This window comes from Mesocricetus auratus, unplaced genomic scaffold, assembly GCF_017639785.1.
Source record: "Mesocricetus auratus isolate SY011 unplaced genomic scaffold, BCM_Maur_2.0 Super-Scaffold_100003, whole genome shotgun sequence".
Lineage (NCBI taxonomy): Eukaryota > Metazoa > Chordata > Mammalia > Rodentia > Cricetidae > Mesocricetus > Mesocricetus auratus.
The window spans coordinates 21,000,025-21,020,775 of record NW_024429188.1 but is presented as its reverse complement, the minus strand read 5'-3'; the positions used below and the strand labels follow the sequence as shown (position 1 = coordinate 21,020,775).

The 20,751-nt window shown below is 42.0% G+C and overlaps 1 protein-coding gene across 11 annotated transcripts in view; it reads left to right on the top strand.

Moving 5' to 3' along the window:
- Positions 1 to 20,751, top strand: part of Sh3kbp1 (SH3 domain containing kinase binding protein 1) — a 340,190-nt gene that overhangs the window by 283,190 nt on the left and 36,249 nt on the right. For all 11 annotated transcript variants that reach the window (XM_040744131.1, XM_040744124.1, XM_040744126.1 and 8 more), the window contains 3 exons: positions 1,118 to 1,169; positions 4,453 to 4,533; positions 6,859 to 7,018. In XM_040744131.1, the coding sequence (XP_040600065.1) occupies positions 1,118 to 1,169; positions 4,453 to 4,533; positions 6,859 to 7,018 (293 nt within the window). The remainder of the gene's footprint in view (positions 1 to 1,117; positions 1,170 to 4,452; positions 4,534 to 6,858; positions 7,019 to 20,751) is intronic.

Genomic DNA, 20,751 nt, shown 5'->3' with positions numbered 1-20,751 from the left:
GATGACTCCAACTAACAATTCTAAGCAAGAGTGGAGAGGCTTCCTTAAATGCCCTTCCCCGATAATGAGATTGATGACTACCTTATATGCCATCCTAGAGCCTTCATCCAGTAGCTGATGGAAACAGAGGCAGAGATCCACAGCTAAACACTGAGCCAAACTCCTGGAATCCTGTTGTAGAGAGGGAGGAGTGATGAGCAAATGAGTCAAAAACATGCTGGGGAAACCCACAGAGACAGATGACCTGAGCAAGTAGGAGCTCACGGACCCTAGACTGACAGCTGAAGAACCAGCATAGGACTGAACCAGGCCCCCTGAACTTGGGTGACAATTAGGAGGCCTTGGTAGTCTATGGAGCCTCTGGCAGTGGAACCAGTATTTATCCCTAGTGCACAAATGGACTTTGGGAGCCCATTCCCCATAGGGGGATACTCTCTCAGCCTAAATACATGGGGGAGGGCCTAGGCCCTGCCCCAAATGATGTGATAGAGTTTGATGATTCCCCATGGAAGGCCTCACTCTGGGGGGGTCAGTGGGGGTCATGGGAAGATGGGAGGAAGAGAGAACTGGAACTGATATGTAAAATAAGATTGTTTCTAATTTAAATTAAAAAATTTAGAAAAAAAAAGAAAGAGGCAAAAAGTGGAGAACTTGCCAGACTTCAGTATACTCTTGGTTTGCATTTAGTTGATGGTCTCACACGTTCTACCAGATCTGATCTTGAGTTTTCATGATGGCTCTTATTGAACCACTTGGTTATTCAGCTGATTAAATCTTAATTGCAAATCTGGTTTCAGTGTAGGGGCACCATTGTGCTTGCTGGTTTCAAACCATTTTTGCAGAACTGGGTTTTTCCAGAAGGGTATTATAAATTTAGAAAGGGGAAAATGGCACTTCACTTGTTAGTCTGAGTTTTGTTTTGCCGACTGAATTTACTTAAGTGTTTATTTAGAGGTGCCAAAAGAAAGCTGGTGTCCCCAGAGAGAGAATTGCTCAATTTTTTGGAGAGATTATCTGAATTGTCCACGCTACACATACAAAACCAGGTCTGTGGTCTGTCTGTGATACTACAGCTTGTCAACAGTCTCATATATAATTTTGATTGATTTTTTTTCAGAGACCCAAGAAACCACCACCTCCATCCGCTCCTGTCATCAAACAAGGAGCAGGTAATGTACCTTTCAAGTCCCCCATATAAAATGTTCATCTTTCTTTTGTACAAATTCAAATTTTCTGTTAAGAGTTCAAGATTCCTGAATCCACATACTGCTACTTTGGGGATTGTGATTTGGTCTCAGCAGGCAGGTTTGAAATGAGTTGCTGTTTTTCCTAGATGCAAACAAACAAAAGAACCCTCATCCCTAAAGGTTGTCTCTGCTACAGTGAAGAAATGGGGGTTCCACTCAAAGAAAGTACTGTTTGTTTTCAACAATCTGTTTTTGAGGAGAAAAGACCTGGTTATTGTCCTTAACGAGGGTCAACTTAGGGAGATTGCTTCCCATGGAATCACGTCATTGTATATGTGCAGTTGCTGGGTTTTCACTGTCTGTCCTATGTGGTTAGCCAAAATTTGCACTTACTTCACTTCCCCCAACAATAAGATGTTTTTCTAGCCATAGATACTTTTCCTCTTGATTCTTTTCTTGTCTTGAAAAAATTCCAGTTCACTCGTTCTAATGTAGTTTAGATATTAAGGTTGGATCATATAGGAAGAAGTGATGTCATTAGATATTCAATAAGTCACTGCACAGTGGCTTCTCATCCATACGTAAAGATGATGACTCATGCTTCCCGATGGAATTCTTCTTTATAACAGTCACAGTTAATTGTGGAAATTCCTTTGTGAATGACTATTTAGGTGGTTTATTTTTTAAAACAAACTGAAGAGGGAAAGTGGCAAGAGAGGATACAAATATAATCAGAATATATGGCATATATATATGAAAGTGTCACAATGAAGCCCATTATACTGTACAGTGAATATATGCTAACATATGTGTGTACATACATACTAATTTTAACAAGAAACAGCTAAAACAAAATTAAGACTATTTTGATTTTTAAAACAATCTACAATTATGATATAGCTATAGCATATAATATATGAATAGATGTAAGTTTTTTCATACATTTGTTAAGAAGTATTTTGTTTTGTAAAGACATGGCCTCTCACTGTAGCCCTGGATAGCCTGAAGCTCACTATGAAGTCCATCCAGACTGACTTGCAACTACAAAGGGATTTTTCTAAAAAGTATTTTTGAGGGTAACACCAATTTGGAGAAAAACATCTACTTAAGATTGAATTCCTTTCCAGTTTATTTGAGTCTAATTGAGAATTGCAGATATTGATTCCTGGAATTGAGTGTTAATTAAATGTCCTATTCTACCCCAATCCTCACTGACATTGAATAGTTTCATTTTGCCACCTAGTGGTTCTGACTATATAAATTTTTTATGTGCTATGATTAAAACAAACTAGTTATGTATTTTTCTCTGTAGACACTTTCCCCTAGAGGCCTTAGTAATCACTTGGATCCCAAGGCATTGAACTGAGCAGTTTGAGGCTTGGGCAGCTTAGAAAAGAATAAGTAGGACCAGATTCTTGGAGATAGTAGAATTGCCATTAGAAATGAGACTGTGTGGTAGCATGCTAGGCAAATTCTTTTTGAAATGTGTTTACCAACATTTGTGATGAATTTCTTCCAGGTGAGGTACAACAGCATTTCATCTTCCTGCTCTTTTATCCTCAAGTAGCTTGAGAATTACTTTGTAGTCAGGAAATGCATAGACATTCGTGTTTCCATCATCATCAATTTTCTTTTACCAAAAGAACCCAGATATGTAAATAACACAAATCAGAAACAGTGTTTAATATATAAGTGAGTCATTAACGAGAGTCACATGAAGTATATGTTGAGTGCAAAGTTAATTGTTTTAACGTTTGCGGCCTCATAATCCTGATTTCAATATCTACCACCCATCCATGGGGCCAGCTAGGCAGAGTGTCAGGTACTCCTCCAAGACTTGTCAGAAGAGTACTTTTGACTGTTTTGTGCTTTCACCAGTTCCCAGTGCTCTTATATGCCTGAAGCCAACAGCACTGATGAGGACCTCAGGTGAGGGAACAGTGGCAGGCCACAAGAGTAAAGAAGAAATGTAAAGTTGTGTATTAGGAAACATGTAATACTTGAAGAATTCACAGAGAGGAAGGATTCAGGGAAAACCACTGTAACAGATCTGCATGTTTCTCAAAAATATGTTCTAGATGCTATTGCTGTGTGATAAACCACTCCAAATTTGGTGGCATAAAATAAGCAATCTTTATAAAGCCATAGATTCTGTGGGCAAAGGATATGAACAGAGCATGACCCAAATGGTTGGTTTCTATTCCATGAGGCCTGGGACAGTGTCTAGGGAAGCAGAACTAATTGAGGCTGGAATATTCTCCTGAAAAATAGCTGCTTCACTCACATGTGTTGCTCTCTCTATGTCAAGAGTGCCTGGAAGACTGGATTTAGCTGGCCAGAATGTGTATGCATGGCTTGTCTGTGGTAGTTTACTTCTCTGTATGGATATCCAGTATTCCAACAAATAAAGTGTAAGCTAGATGGCCTCATATAACTTAGTCTTGGAAATAGCATAGAGTTACTTTAACTACTGGTCAAAGCATTCATGAGGCTGCACCATTCTGGCCATGGGAATATAGACTTCACCTTATAATTCAAGGTCTGTCAAGAAGTTCTAGACTATATATTTAATCTATTACAAGATGGAGTCTAGATCCTTGTGAAACCTGTTATTATGATTCCTTATTTATGTGTTTTAATGAGTAAATTATTTCTATACATTCTACATGCCTACTCCATTATATCATTTGACTTTTAATGTCCAAGGAAGCATTGTCTAAGTATTTACAAAAATTAATGGTGTTCTATTAATTGAATATTTGAGGCATGCAAATTTATTTATTCATTTATTGGTTGATTTCTTTTTTTAAACAGGGTTTCTCTGTGTAACAGCCCTAGCTGTCCTAGAACTCATTTTGTAGACCAGGCTGGTATCAAACTCACAGAGACTTGCCTGCTTCTGCCTCCTGAGTGCTGGGATTAAAGGCATGGGCTACCATGCCTGGCTTGCAAACTTTTTTTAAGACAGAGTCTCACTATATATCCCCCGTTGGCCTTCAACTTGTACTGATTCTGCCTTGGCCTCCAAAGTGCTAGATTTATAGGCACACACTACCATATGTGGCTATGCAACGCAATTTCATGACATAGGCTACAAATGAGCTAGCTCTGCTATGTTTCTGAACAATTAATATTACATACCACTAGCACCCATCTTAAGGAGAAAAATCTATTGCCTTTGCTATACTTGACAAATATTTAAATACAGACGTGTCAACTAAATTGAGAAAACATTTTCTGATTGCAATTAGCTTTTCCCTCCTAGGTACCACAGAAAGAAAACATGAAATTAAAAAGATACCTCCTGAAAGACCAGAAACACTTCCAAACAGAACAGAAGAGAAAGGTAGGAGATCAATTCTTCATTGGCATGTCTAGAACAGTAATCGAGGAAACTGTCTGTCACAGCGCTGGTTCCATTAACCCATACAATTTTCTTTTTCTTTGGAATATGGTGATTACTGGTTTGTTTGGATTGTTTCCAAACATCCCATATCAAAGGAAATATGAAAGGTTTATGTGGCACTTTATAGGGACAAAGTTTCTCTTCAAATCAAAACCAACTAGCCCAGGGATCTTCCATGATGTGTCTGCCATTGCCACCTTGCCTGTACTTCAAACTTAGTGGTTTGTAAGTTCAGTGGCCCTGCACATAGCTTATGCTCACCATCTATTTATTCCCTCCACTTTTTTCAATGTCTTGGCGGGAGAGGGTCATGCACCATTTATAGGTAATCCTGGCTTACTGAAATTCCCATCCAGACAGATAAAAGCCCTCATTCTTGGTCACTGTTGGGCCCTGGTCTCTAGCTAATAGCACTACAGATACATGTTCGTGGTCAAGAATAATAGTGGGGAGGAGGGTAGCATGGTCATACTGGGAAAAATAACTCAGTCTTAGAGTTTCCAGAGAGAGGTTAGAAATTCCTTTGGCAGAGAAATCTCTTAACACTTAACGCAGTCAGATTTACATCATTTGGGGTGTCTCTCCCAAAGAAATCTGCATGTGTGGAAGGGCTCCTTTTACTAGATTCCAAGTTTTGATTGATCACACATTTTTATGGGAAAGTGCTGTGATTATGATCAGGAAGCCAAGCAAATTCCATTTTAAAAAGCAGTTATTTTGAAGTCACAAGAGAAATACTGTATTAATGAATATAATTATATTGAGGTGCTCCTTGGTGGCCTCATGAAATTTTACTGTAGAATTTAATATTTCACATCAGCTTGCTGAATGTTTTGCTAACATTGCAAGCTATTAAGGATCTATGCCTCTTTCTTTGTTGGTGAGCAGGTAGAATTTGAGTCATTAGAACCTCATTGTGAAAGACAAGTCTGTGTTAGAGATCAATGAAAAAATTACTATTTAGTGCATGTCCTATCAACAGCTCTTGGCTAAAAGGATGTGTTGTGAAATAACTAAACAGTAGAAGACTCTACTGTCTGCATCCTAGCCAGACTCTGTGATGAAGATATTTCCTCCCTTGTCTCATGCTGACTTATAGATGGAAGTGTGAGCTGCCATTCTCCTTGGCTGACTACGTAGCCACACAACCCTCACATAGTCCTTATTCTATGCCACAGTGACTCGGGGAGGCAGAAGTCCTAGTCAGAAGCAATAGGGCTTTCAGGGAACCATCATCTGAGTCTTAGCATCCCTGTGATATCAGCAAAATACATACCATGTCATCCTGCAAGTTACTGCATTCCTGTCCTTATTCTGTTGCACAGCCAGGGAGCTAGCCCTCCTTAACTTTTTAGCTTAGCCCCTCCTTTTCTGGCTCTAGTGTGCCAGAAAGTACGTTCTTATAATTTCTGGTTGGGTGTGTTTTCCTTTAGTACCTGAGGAAGCACCTAAAGTTATTGCTACTTATTCTAAGCTCCCAAAAAACATGTTCCATGTCTGTGCTTGTCAATGAAACACCAGTGTTCTGAGGACTTGCATACAAATAAATACAGAATTTTAACCAGTGCTTCAATAGGCCACACACATGGAAGTTCAGTCTTTATTAGTAAGATTATGGGTTAATGCTTTTTGTATCACACACAAGGATGCACAAGGCCAGACTAGTTGGGAATGGGAAAATTGAAGTTGTCATTGAACAGCACCCAATTTGACTACCAGATCTGGATTGGAGCTCATCCTAGTAGCCCCTTGACTCCAAATGCAGAACTCAAAATCTGAGACGCCCACTTTGTCTTCCAAGTTCAGAGTAAGTACAAAGATCCTTGAACAAGCTATTCTCTGAATAGTTTCCTCCCTCATTGGCTGATGATCTCAGAGGTTAATCAGGCTCATTATTTCCCTACACCCAGCAGCAGATCGTGTGGGCCATATAGCAAAACCTATCACTGGAGCATCAGTTGTATGCTAACCCTGCACAGGCTCTTAGGGAGATGTTTGAGCCAGGCTTTGAAGGGTCAGTGGCTGAAGGACCAGCACTAGCAAGAGCACAGGAAGAAGGGCACAGGTAATTCTGGCTTTTTCTAAGTTGGCTATGAGTAAGTGGTGCTCTTCGCTATCATCTTTGCTCTCAGAAATGGTATCTATATGGTTTTGTTGTTGCTGCTGCTATCATTAAATCAGGGAATAAGCGACCTGCATCTAAGTGTTGCCACTGACATGAAATCTGTTTTCTTTATGCTTGCTTCATCAAACAATGACTTAAAGAAAGACCAGAGAGAGAGCCAAAACTGGATTTACAGAAGCCCTCTGTTCCTGCCATCCCACCTAAAAAGCCTCGGCCACCTAAGACCAATTCTCTGAACAGACCTGGTGCATTGCCCCCAAGAAGACCTGAGCGACCAGTGGGCCCACTGACACACACCAGGTACTGCCATGTTCTCACCAAGGCGGGTGGGTATGGTATGAACACAGGGAGCAGGAAAGAAATGGGAATCAAGTTTTGTCTAAAGATTCCAGCCACTTCTTTCCAGTGAGAATGTGGTCGCAAGAGAACGAACACTGTGTGGGTTTCAGAATCAGTAGGTAAGAACTAGGTACATATCATGTAGACCCTGCTCATACCCAGGGCGTTTACCTGGGATTTTTTTAGGACAGGCCAGCTGCCCTGCAGACTGGAGATGCAGGTCATATACTCTCCTTCATCCTTCGATGACTGGCCTTTGCACACCTCACTGAAAGCTATGTCTCCTAACCCTCTATTTATTCTGTGATCCCTCAAGCTATGCCCTGGGTTCTCTCTACTATTCACTGCACATCTTGGTATGGAATGCATGGTAGATTTTCCAGGGCTAAGTGTCTCTGAGCTCTACGACCCTCAAAGACATGCCTGGAACCATGATAATTTCTTCACTGGCAAGTTTGTCACGGCACTGGCTGTCTAAGACATGTGTTAGTAAAATGAAATCAGAGCTGGTACTGTGCATTCCAGAATTGCATAGACAGGGATTTCTTGAATTCTCTCCACTAGTTCTTACCTAGAACTTTCTACTATTGTAAATATGCCAAATGCATGTTGGTGTGATGCATCAGAGCAAATCAGTGGCCTTGACACCTTCATCTGTCTCTGATGCCACACTGGAGTAGATTCTTTTTTTTTTTTTTGGTTTTTACGAGACAGGGTTTCTCTGTATTGTTTTGGAGGCTATCGGTCCAGCCTGGCCTCGAACTCACAGAGATCTGCCTGCCTCTGCCTCCCGAGTGCTGGGATTAAAGGCGTGCACCACCACCGCCCGGCTGAAGTAGATTCTTAAAAGCTGTTTCCATGGTTAGCGTTGTGTGCTGTTCCTGAGTTCCTGTGTTGAAAGCAGGTAGTCCTTCAGGCTTGGATCTTAGTCCATCTCAGAGGCTGCTTTGTGAGTTGCTGTCTTTCTGACCGCCATCTGTAAATTGAGAGTGATACTGAAATTCACCTACATATAATATTCAGATATGTAGCATATGCTTACAAAGTGACAGTATTTTCCTTGTCAACTATTCCACTGTGTAACCTGCAGTGAGACAATAGTGTTTACTTAAATTTTTAAAAATTGTGGTAGAGCCGACATAACATGCAAGCTGTCATCGTAACTATTTTAAGTGCATGGTTTGAAACAAGTATTCGTATCATTGTGCAATCATTTCCAGAACTTTTCCCCTCCTGTAAAACTGTACCTCTATTACCCTTTAAACAGCGACTCACCATTGCCACCTCCATGTATCCCTAGAAGCCATTATTCTACTTCCTGTCTCTATGATTTTGACCCCTAGGTACCTCATATAAGTAGAATCAAAGTGCATGGCTCTTTTCACATTGCACTGCACGATGTCCTTCCTCATGTGTTGTCACATGGTCCATTACTTACAGTAACAAGAACAACAAATGCCCCCCCAAACCGACCAAATACAGAGACATTTCACTGCCTAAATGGCTGAGAGATATCAGAAGGCAGCCAACAGTGTTGTGTGCTGACATATCTGGGTATAGGAGGTTGTCTGCACAGCCGAGCACAAGGCTGTCAGCATTTCCAGAGCATGTGAGTTAACATTCTGTAGGTGTTGTACCAAGGTTCAATTGAACCACTGCCTCTTTGAAATGGCCCTTGTGAGAATGAATTGGATCATAACCTCCAGTGTGCTGGTCAGGTCCCTGTGTGGCATACCCTTCTCTTCTGATAGGTAGTAAAGAGCTCTTTGCATATGCTGAGACCACTTGGAAGCCCCGGTAACTGAGCAACAGCCACATTAGTGGTGTGTTCATCCCAGAAGCTAACACACCAAAGGAAAAGGTTATATAAACAGAAGTGGTTCTGAAGAGAATATGAGCTATCCAAACAAAGAGAAGATGTAGAGCAGGAAAGATCACCCATCACTTTATAGCTAGCAAAAGGGCAGCCAAGGCCACATGCTGCCAAATCCTGAAGGTCTTCAGAGACTACACACATTTCAATAAACGCAATAGCATGTTCTAACATATTCCTGCTGCTTTTTATAATGATCTAATGAAAAGAGAAGAGATATTCTCACTACTTCCTTGTCTTTTATAGCTACCCTTGACCCTGTGGTTGTGGGATGGGTGCAGCTTTGCAAGCTAGAGGAAGCTTGTCATCCCAGCTGAACTTGCAGACTCCAGAAGTCACATTCACCTCCTAGCTCTTCTCAGTCTCCAGTTCTCAAATCTGTTTGTGAGTTAGAAGGACAGGCTACCAAGGAGGATGTAATAAGGACTATCTATGTATATAAAGTAGCATGAAGCATAAATTCTTAACATTACTGTGCCACCTGAATAGCCTGTGAGAAGATGGAAATTCTCCAACCCCTACTCACCCTGTGGCTGCCCAGCCCCCAAGGCTTTGCATTGCTGTGCAAAGGGTGAAGAGAATTAGGAAAAGCCCCAGGTTCTGGCTTAGCCCATTAAAAGGAGGGAATTGCCTTTTCTGACTCACTGGCTCTCAGACTTGAGGCACATAAACAAAACAAATTGGTAGGCCCTATACCATGGTTCTGACTCAGCAGACCTGTAATTGACTTAGGAATTTGCAATTTTTTTTTGATGAGGGGAATTGATTTTGTTTTTTGTTTCATTTTTTGAAACAGGGTCTCATGTAGCCCCGATTGTCCTTAAACATGTTTTAGATTCGTAGATGACGTCGAATCATCTTGCCTACATCTTCCTAGTGCTGAGATCACAGGCATGTGTCACCATACCTGGCTTATGTGGTGCTGGGAACTGAACACTGAGCTTTGTGAATACTACCCAATTATAGTAACAACTAAACCATATTCTCAGTCCTGAATTTGCATTTCTAATAGTTCCCAGGTGCTGCTATTGCTGCTGATGGTGGCGTCTACAACCTAGAACCACTGGTTTGGTTTCTCCCAAGTTGGTGCTTTCCCATCCTCCTCTGACCGCCTCTCATGCACCTGCTAATGCAGCCTGATCTCTGTGCCGATCAGCATGTCCCCTTCTGGAAGCATTCCCATATTTCTCGCTATTGCTCTCTTCACCAAATGCCTGACACCTCATGTTTAGCATGGTTCTAGGGCCGATACTGTGCCACTTGGGATGCACCCACCCCCGGACTCCTTCACAGGATTTAAGACAGATCAAGAGCATGTGTTTTGTCATTGCCACATGCCTTTGGGTGTCGAGCATATGGTAGTGGCTCATTTAACAAACACTTGTTGAATGTCAGAGTTCCTTCAGTAGGGGTGCCAGTGCTTATATTTTATTCCATTTGCCTCTTCTGTGTTCCTTCCCAGCCTGTATAGAAAGAAGCATGTGTTCCTTACATTCAGAGTAGCTTAGTATGCCATGGATTTTAAGAGGCAAAAAACTAAAGATCAAAGAAAATCTCACTGCCCCTCAGTCCCTAATGCACTTACACTTCTTGCTAAGGAGTTATATTAGAAAAGTGTGGCATATATTAGTTTGCAAAGTTGTTTCATTCTGCCAAATTATTTGTGGCAGTCGTGTGCCAACTGTATGCAAGCAGTCCTGTGCCAGTGTCCCTCTGCAGAGAGGGCACTGTGTGCTGCATGAAACAAGTGTCTGCCAAGATTTACCTGACCAGATGGCCGGCAGGCTAACAGACAGATGATTAAGCAAAAGGACACCCAGTCCTCATTGGCAGGTCTCGCTGGAGGAGGCATTCCAGCTTCAGCTGTTGTGTCCAGGCTGGACCTCTTCATCAGCCAGCAAGCTGCTGCCGTGTGGCACTTGCAGAAGAGGTCTCCTTCTCTTTTAGTAGGCATAGGTATCTCTGGGGAAAGGGATCTGTGTGGAAGAACAGCATAGTCTCTATTTACATGTACACACTTGACAAAAGTGCATCAAGGGCCCACTGTGTTCTGGATCTTAGGGAGGGTGGGGCTCAAGTGTTCCTGCTCAGTTCTCAGGAGTTCTATTCAGGGACATCAGACAGACGCCAGAAGGGCACCAGCAAAGAAGTTTGTGTCTAGTCTAAACAAGTTGAAGCACACTGTAAGGATGTGACAGTGACTGTTGTCATCCTCAGGTGTTTACAATCCTCAGCGATGGTAAGAATGGTCCTTTAATTTCTAGGCAGTGCATATCTAATTTTAATATGAAAAACTTCAAAAACCACTACCAGGGCTAACTTTAAAATGATGAGTGCCAATTGAACTGTATTTTATGAAACGGAGTTCTACATGTTTTTATACTTACAATTGCAGAAAATAGCAATACAATTAAAAGTTAAATATGGGACTTGATAGGCAAAACTCAATCATTTTGTCATCTTGGAAAGACTATCAACAGAGCCAGGCAGAGGAAATGAGGCTTTTTAATGGTCACATTAACAATCATTGGTGTCAAAAAAAAAACTGTTAGTTTCTGTCAAGCCCCAGAACTCTACTGGAATATAAGTTTTATCACTTTCAATATTGACATGGGACACTGAGAGCTTTAAAAAATTAATGTTATTTTGTTAGATGTTATGTCATGCTCTAGTTTTTAGAAATAATTTTATTATATTCCTTTCCTCTTCACTATTCTCCAAGCTTCTTTGTTTGCAAAACTGGGGATTCTTTTGCTGTTAACTTTTGTATCCATCTTGCTAGATGAATCAGGACTTTTAAATTCAATAGCTTCTGTTTTGGTAATCATAAGTAGAATTGTATTAAAATAGTAAATTAGGAAAAAATGATGAGTGCCAAGTGGCTCACGTGTCACCCTAGCACTTGGGAAGTGGAGGTGGGAGCATCCCAAGTTTAAGGCCAGTCAGGACTATGTAGTGAGATCCTAAATTAAAGAGGGGATGCCAACGAAACAAAAAAGTGGGACGATGATGGAAATATCCCTGACTCGGCCCACCCTGTGTAAACCACCCTATAACAAAGATGCTGGTGATCTGATGACCATTCTGTTTACCCTGTTTTGATACTTGAATATAAATAGGTCTCAGTTATGTGGGGTTATAGGTTCAATAGTTACTATTATCAACTTAATAAAAATAGATTTAGAAGCATCTGTGAGAAGAGAGCCTAAGACTGTGCAGAAGGGCCTGAAGGGAAAGAAAGAAAGAGAGAAAGAAAGAAAGAAAGAAAGAAAGAAAGAAAGAAAGAAAGAAAGAAAGAAAGAAAGAAAGAAAGAAAGAACGGAAGAAGGACACGATGGAGAAAAGCAGGTTGACATGGGCTCTAGAAATTGCCTTTAGTAAAAGACAGAAAATCAAAAACCTGGGGAGTAGAGCAGGTGTTTGCCCTCAAAGGAAGGGAGGTAGAAGCAAGCTGGCTAGAGGTTAGACAAAAACAGGTTTGTCAGTCCTCACAAACTCAGCCACCCTAAGCCAGAATCAGTTTTCTTTTTCTTCTAAAGAATGAGGAAGCTAGAGGAGGACTTTTGCTCTGAGTTGAGGGAAAGAGAGAGATTTACCTGCTGCCTGCTGTAAGCTCGTGTGCTCTGAATGAAGGAAACAGGTATGTCCTAAGGCACAGGTGATAGACATAGGGTCTCAGATGACAGGGAGGCAATCACAACTAGTAGGTGTTGGGGGAGGTCACAAAAGTAAGGGTGAAGTAGGGAAAGTTGAGAGCTGAAAGGGGAGTACAGGAGTCTGTGCTATATCTTAGAGATGGGACTATTATGGAGAGGAACGTGTTCACAGCCCACAGTGTAGCCACAGGTGAATGGATGAAAATTGTAAGAACTAAAGGAATCGGGGGAAGAAAAAGGCACTGTTGGAAATGGATCACCCAGGTGGGTATCATAGGCAGAGGCTTCAGAAGATGACAAAGAAGAGGGAGAAGGCTAGGGTTCTGTAGGCTAGTGTCCTCCCAGATGGATATCACAGGGTTCTGGGGGTCGATGAGTCTGTGGTAAACACTTAGCAGTTTGTTAGCAGATAGTGTGGACTGCAGAGGCTAGAACTTCTGAAAGGTAGTGAGAGATATATCTAGATGCTGCCATGATAGGACTACAGACAACCGTCAGGCTCTGTCTGGTGTCCAGCAGAGCTAAGTTAACAGCCTCTACTTTGGCTTGTGGCTGAGAGTGTGAGGTCTATGCAGACCACTCAGTGAGGAGGTGATAGATGTAGTTGATGACTAGAACTCAGATCTCCCAGAGGATGCTATCCATTGGCTTGGAATGTGAAAGAGAAGTGATGCTAGAAGCTGGGCATGGATCCATGTTGTGAACAGGAGGTCTACTGACCTCCCAAACCTATGCTACTTTGTTGCTGTGGCCAAATCCCTGACTAAAACAGAGTAAGAGGGGAAAAACTTGGTTTGCCTCGTGGTCTGATAGGGTTATTCCATGGATGTTTAGTGCCATATGCTTAGGCAGAACATTGTGGCAACAGGAATATGGAAACAGAAAGCTGTTCACTTTATAGTGGACAGGAAGCAGAAAGACAGGGGGGGGACACTGAGAATACGAGACAACCTTCAAAAGCACACATTCAATGACCTGTTTCCTCTAGGTAGACTGCATCTTCTAATGTGACCACAGCATGCACAAAAAGCAGTATCAGGTAGGGACCAATTGTTCAACACATGAGCCTGCAGGGCACATGGCATACTCAAATCATAACACCATGTTTTTCCTGTGAAGAACAAGAGGCTCTGATGAGAGGATTGTACCATAGGAGAGCGCAGTGCAAAGGACTTGCATTTTTTTCCCGTTTATAGTGACTGAAGGAGCCCTGAATCTTAGGGAAACACAGGCAGTAAGTGATTGATGGGCCTTGAGACATTTTAGGTTGAGGCAAAGATGAAGTAAACATTTATGTACCAAACATAAACTAACTGCTTAGAGAACGGTAGTTATAACTCTTGAGACTGACTTACCAGCATAGAAGTTACTTTTTCCCGTCAGTTTGACTAAGGCATCCTGGTTGCCTATGCACTTGGGTTACAACTTCTAGGTACTGATTGCTATGGGGTGTATAGTCTCTGTGTCTACCAAAGGAACGCATTAAGACTCCTTTTGGTATAGATGAACCCACTGAGTAAGAAGGAAGAACAAAGACAAGTGAATGGGCACATGTAAGTGTTTTGTGCATTGGCCTGTAAGATGTGCACCAAGGTGCTTATGTCATCATTTGGAGTTTAAATTACTTAAGTGATTTAGTTTGAAAATTTGTAATGATGCCTTACCGGGCTATTTTAGTACTTTTCTACAAGTTGAGATGAAGGCATGTCTCTTAAATTTTTATTTTTCAATTAATTTCAATTATGTGTATGCATGTATATTTGTGTGGGGGAGTGTGCTGTCTAGTTTTATGCCAATGTGATGTGAACTAGAGTCACTTTAGAGTAGGGAACCTAAATTGAGAAAATGTTTCCACCAGGCTGGCCTGTGGTGTATTTTCTTGTTTGATGATTGAGCTTGGAGGGCCAGCTTACTGTGCACTGTGTCACCCCTGGGCAATTAGTCTTGGGTGCTATAAGAATGGTAGATGAACAAGTCATGGGGAGCAAGTCACTAAGCAGCACTCATCTATAGCCTCTGCTTCAGTTCTTGTAGCCAGGCTCCTGCCCTGATTTCCCTGAATGATGGACTAAAAGATGTAAGGTGAAGTAAATCCTTTCCTTTCCAAGTTCCTGAGGTGAGGTGTGGAGGGTTTTTTTTTTTTTGCTAATTTGTAATTTTATGTGTAGGGGTGTTTTGCCTGCATATATGTCTCTGCACCATGTGTGTGCAGTGCCCACAGAAGCCAGAGAGGGCATTGGATCCCCCTGGGACTCAAGGTTGGCATCCTCACTATGGTGCTGGGAATAGAGTCCAGGTGCTCTAGTGCTCTTCTCAATCACCTCTCCAGCTTTGTGTAGAGTTTAAACAAACCACTGTATGTTAGACCCTAACGCCTAGCATGAAAGCTTCAGAAATATCACCAGATCCGTTTGTATTTTCCCCCTCCTTTGACTGAATTCAGTGGAAGTGTTTTCCCATATAATGGAAAGCAGGTCATATTCTGGAACCTCTGAGGAGGTAGAAACATGTACCTCCATGGACAGCACATCAGAAGGCCACCCAGGGAGTAAAGCACAGAGCATCCCCTGGAAACAGTGACAGTGCCAGGAGGAGACTGGGAATGGAGGGAGGATAGCAAATGCATGATGCTGAGCAGTGCCAGCAGGTTTAAGGGAAGCCTGTCATTCACACTTTAGGGATGTCTACGTTATGTGCTGACCAAATTTCATTTGTATATACACTATGCTCTCTTTCCACCCACACATATAGTAAAACTCATTTGCGACAGCAAAATTCAGTAGTAGTGACAGGGTTTTGCCCTGATTGGGCTACATTGATTTTCCTGCCACTGGGTGACCAGAATAGGGCAGTGAAAGAAACACCAGGACATATTAGCACCTCCCAGTGCCATTTGTCTTCTAGCATGATTTTCCTATAGCTATTTTCTTTTTAATGCTCTTCCTCTAAGTGGCACCTACAAACTGTCCTGACAGTTGCACAATCATGAGCTCTTTCCTCCTGACACTGACAAGGAACTGGGCCCAACTTCTTTCAAGCTCCTTTCTTGCTTTTGGAGCACTAAGATGGGGAATTAGGAATGAAATCTGCTGATGGTATCATTCTTTTGGCCTTCTGGGGTTGCTGGGCTCTGGAGGTAGGCCTACTTCTAGGTGTCCTTACTGAGTCTGTACAGAGAATAGATATTAGGAGAGAAACTGAGTGAGAAATGTCCTATCTCCTTCCAGACATGTCTTCACCTTCTATAAATAGCAGAGCTTGTTTGTGTTCATCTGGGTGAAGACATGCATTTCAAGGAGAGAGCTGCTGGGAAAATCACTCTGGGTCTTGGTTCTCATGTCCATGTAATTTCTTGGACAGTCTCATAATTTAGTTGGACTACTTTTTCAATCCCAAAGTCTGTGGTGCCTGGGACATATTCTGTCTACAAGATGTTTATGTGGAGACTCCAAGGTCTCAGCTTGGCGTCTTTCTGGGAAAGGACAGAAAGCCCTTTGAAGTAATGAATAAAGGAAACCTGTTTTGTCCTTTCTTGATGGAAGGGTCCACCTCCAGGGCTTGCTATATTGTGGGGCAGAATGCTCCTGAAGGATTCACTCCACATTTGCTGTCTTCATACATGTTGTTACGAATCTAAAAGGAAAACTCCCCTCAGGAATAAAATATGTGAATGTTTTTGCCATTTCAAGTATGATAGAAAAAGACAAAGCTAGGCATCAGCAATCTTCCATCTGCTTCCTGCTCTGCTATCAATCAGCCTCCTGGCCTTGTGCACATCCATTCCAACCTCTGAGCACACAAGACCTATAAGCAGAGGCCTGTAACAAAGTGGGAAATTGCTGCCCAACATTCACATTCAAAGCTGAGGTCTGAGATATTAATCAGGTAGCCAGGACGCTTGCTGTCCTAGTTTGCTTTCTCTTGCTCTGATATAACACTGAACAAAGTCAACTTGAAGAAGAAAGGGTTCATTCGGCTTAAAAGTTACAGTCCAGGATGAAGGCAAGCCAAGGCAGGAACATGAAGGCAGGCATTATAGCAGAGACCAATAAGTATGCTGCTTATTGGCTCGCTTCCCATGGCTTGCTCACTTTCCTTTCTTGTAGAATCCAGGACTACCTGCCCATAGGTGGTACTGCCTGTAGTGAGCTGCTCCCCACCCCTGTCAATCATTAATGAAGGAAATGCCTCCACAGATTTGTCTGCAGGCCCATCTGATGAAGGCAATTCCTCAGCTGAGATTCCCTCTTCCCAGATAGGTCTATCATTAATGAAGGAAATACCTCCACAGATTTGTCTGCAGGCCCATTTGATGAAGGCAATTCCTCAGCTGAGAGTCCCTCTTCCCAGATATGTCTATGTTTGTGTCAAGTTGAGATAAACTAACCAGTGCACTGCCCTTAGCTTTTGCATCTTGGGGGCATCACTGGATTGAGATGTTGTCAGGATTAGCAAGGAGTTTCCCCCATGTTTTACACTACAAAGGGATAATGGGTAAGATTGCCTAGTTGGGGAAAAGAAGGAAGACAGAGTAATGCAAGCAGTTTCTCTGTGGTCTCCCTTTTGACATGTGTAATCATTTCTATGATGTCACAGCTCCTAAGTGGAATGAGAGGTGGTGAAATTAGCAGACTCACCTGTGTGCCGTAGTGGTTGCCTGCTGTGGGAAATGGGCCTTTAAATTTTTTTCTTTTCTGTTCCTTCTCAACTATGTCCCCTTACCCCCATACTTTTTTAGACATCCAAAGCTAAAAGATTTGCATTATGGCAGCACATCATTTTGAGGGCAGGGGGCTGCTAATGAAATCACCATACAGACTTGGAATCTCGTGCTGTAGGACCTGCTCTTTATCGTTTCATCTCCATGTAGCTGTAGAAGACTGGTGTCTGCTTGGTGATTTTCTGTCATAATGCTGGCAGTGCTATCATAGATTTGTTAGCGTGCTTCCTTTGGCTTCTTGCATACTTCAACACCGTTTCCACCCCACATGTCTTGGCTTAACTGTCCCAGCTTGGGCTAAATTAGGCCATGCCTCTGGCTGAGTTCACGTTTTTCATAGGTTGCACAGTGTTGTGCGTCTTTTCACATTCTTCTCTATGCACGAGCCCTGTGTTGTCTCAGGTTCACATGGGATGAATTGGTCACTGTGGATGCATGCTTTTTGTTTATTATTGGCGCTTCTTAACTTAAGAAGCAAAAATTATTTATCCAGCTGGGAATAAGCTAGTGTAACAGAGATAGCTTGGTATTGTCAGTGACTCACTGTCCCCAGGGCAGATCCTCTGCCTGGAAGACCAAGAGACTGAATAATAAAGAAGCTTCAGTGGAGACAAGAGGTTCAGAAGTTCAAGGTCATTCTTGGCTATATAGAAAGTTCTAGGCCAACCTGGAATACATGAAATCCTGTGTCTAAATAAATAAATGAATGAGTGAATAAATAAGTTAGCTTAAAGAAGTGTTCCTGGTCTCTGCAATTAGACCTAGTAGGTTCAAATCTAGATCCTGCCACTTTAATACTTTTGTGACTTTTCATTGGCAAGTGGCTTAACCTGGCTTAGCCTCAGTTTCTTTCACCATATAATGAAAAACAAGATGTCACAGGGGCAGTTCCTTAGGGATCAGACTGTGCCAACATGGCATGAAGGTGTGTTGTAGGGCTCAATGCCCATAGAAGCAGGATTGGGCAAAGGGAAAGTTAAGTTGTGATGGTGGTTCGGCAAGTGCCTGTGAGATCCACGAGGTGCTTTGTAACCAAAATTGTTCAGTTGCCTTGTCCCATGTTGGCTAAGGAGGCTCTCTGCAGCCAGGTCTCTTTCTGGACGGACTGAAAGCTGAAAGCTGCAAGTAACAACATTCTTAGTAGTGGGTTGGCCACCTGCCTCTGCAAGGGATCCGCCAAGGCATAGTACATGAGAGATTGTGAGGGTGGATGCTCCATCCATGAAGGATTCTCTCTCAGTGCCTGATAGGTGATGGTCCTTGAGCAAGCAGTAGCTGCTGCTGTTATTTTCAGGGGACCTTAGGATCTATTTCTCCCTGTTAGGACTGCTCTTGTCTGTGACTTAGCTTCCTTGTTCAGGAAAACAAGGGACTTCTATGATGTCCAGTTATCTATCATGCAAGTGCCAAGCTAAAACGTCTAAGAAAAAATGTGTGGAAATAGAATCATTTTGATTTCAAATTCAACCTTGTTTATTTAGTTTCATGTTTTCTTTTCATTTTCATTAGTCCTTTGAGAATTCTGTACAATGTGTTTTGATTGTATTCACTTCCCTCCTCAACTCTTCTCTTTTCCCTGTCCACCAAATTTTGTGCTCTATGTTTTTTTTAACTCATTAAATCCAGTTCGTGCTGTTCATATACTCTTGGATGAGTGACCTCCCCTTGGAGTACAATCGACCTAACAAGGGCCATACTCTTAAAGAAAACTGACTCTTCCTCTCCCAGAAGCTATCGCGTGCCAATAACTGCTCAGCTAAAGGCTTCATGCCCACCTACCCCTCCTTGCTGGGATTTGGTTTGGCTTGAGTTTTGTGCATATTACCACAACAGCTGTATGTATGTGTACCTGCCCTGCTATGCCCGGAAAAAGTTTCCTTGCTGTCATCCACCACCTCTAGCTCTTACAATCTTTTTGTACCCTCTTCCACAATGGTCCCTTAGAAGGAGGGAGTATGAGTCTGGACAGCCTTATTCTGCTCTCTTTGGATAGATGGTACTATTCATAGCCAGCCTTCTCCTGTGTTCTCCTTTTATTTAATTGTTGTGGGTATAGAAACTCAACAAAGGAAAAAAAACTCCTGCAGGAGCCAATAAATGATGAAAGGATGACTCTTTTCTTTCCTTTAGAGTTCAATGACATCCTTTCTGGGAAAAATGGTACCCTTGTAATGAACAGACTGTGGTAGAATGGAGACCATCAAGAGCTGCATCCTCATTGGGTATCATCCACTATAGACATGTGCTTCAGTAAATTTCAGAAATTCTGGTATTTTTCAGAACCGAAATTCGTTAGCATTGTTGTAAAGATGCTATAAATACAGTGAAAGGCATTTACAAATAGACATTGTAAAATGCTTACACACCCACAGTCTGAACACTGTCAAAACACCAGCTGCAGCTTCCCTACTTGGAAGGAGCAGAACTTTTTTTAAACTACACCTACTGTGTTTTCAAAATAGGCTTGCTTCTAGCCCTAGATAGAAGAGCATTTCAACTGAAATCCGTCTCTAGCTCTCGGCATGAGGGATCAGAGAGCTCAGTTAGAGAGAAGCCAATATCCTAGCCTCCTTACACACGTGTGGCCCATGTTCTAGCATCTAGGGAAGAGTCACTTGGGAATGGTTGCTTCCTATTTCTTCAGGGTTGTTCCTCATGCTTCAGCCTATAGAGCCTTCAGATAAATCCCAGAAACATGAAACTATCCCCTTAGGCAGAAGCCCTCCCTGGCAAGAGTTCACTATAGGTCACACCAAATGCCATTTGAGAGAAAGCCACCCTGACAACTGAAATATAATATTATTTTTCCTTTTTATCAAATGCCATCAGAGCAAAGGTCCTGAAATTGAGGATGGAGCCTCTATTAGCTATGAGTTATTTGCAAGTGTATTTTTCATTTGTATGATGTTCTATATTTGCAGCAGTTGTGAACCCCAAATGCCCTTTAAAGCAAAAGTTCTCAATTGATGGCTGCTGTGTTAGAATGTGTTCAGTACTTTAGTCTTAATGTTGTATTTATTTGCTCAGGCTACCATAACAAACTACCACAGGCTGGGTAGTGTTAAACAGCAGATATTTAGCTTATCATACTTATAGAAGCATTGTACTAGGAGGGAAGACATGGCAAGATTCTCTTCTGTATGCCCTGGAGAACTGGCTCAGTGTTTAAGATCACTTGCTGCTCTTCCAAAGGATCTAAGTTCAAATTCAAGAACTCATGCCAGACCCCCCCTCTCTCTCTCTCTCTCACACACACACACACACACACACATGCAGAGTAAAAATAAATATTTTTGAATTCTTTTTTGCAGAATAAATAGGGATTGCTAGGTTTACACATAAGTATCAAACATTGTGACAAGAGTAGAGGGATGCTGTGCACTGTGCAAGAATTAAGAGGGAAACAAAGACGGGGCTCTGAATGCTAAAGGGTAAATCACATTTG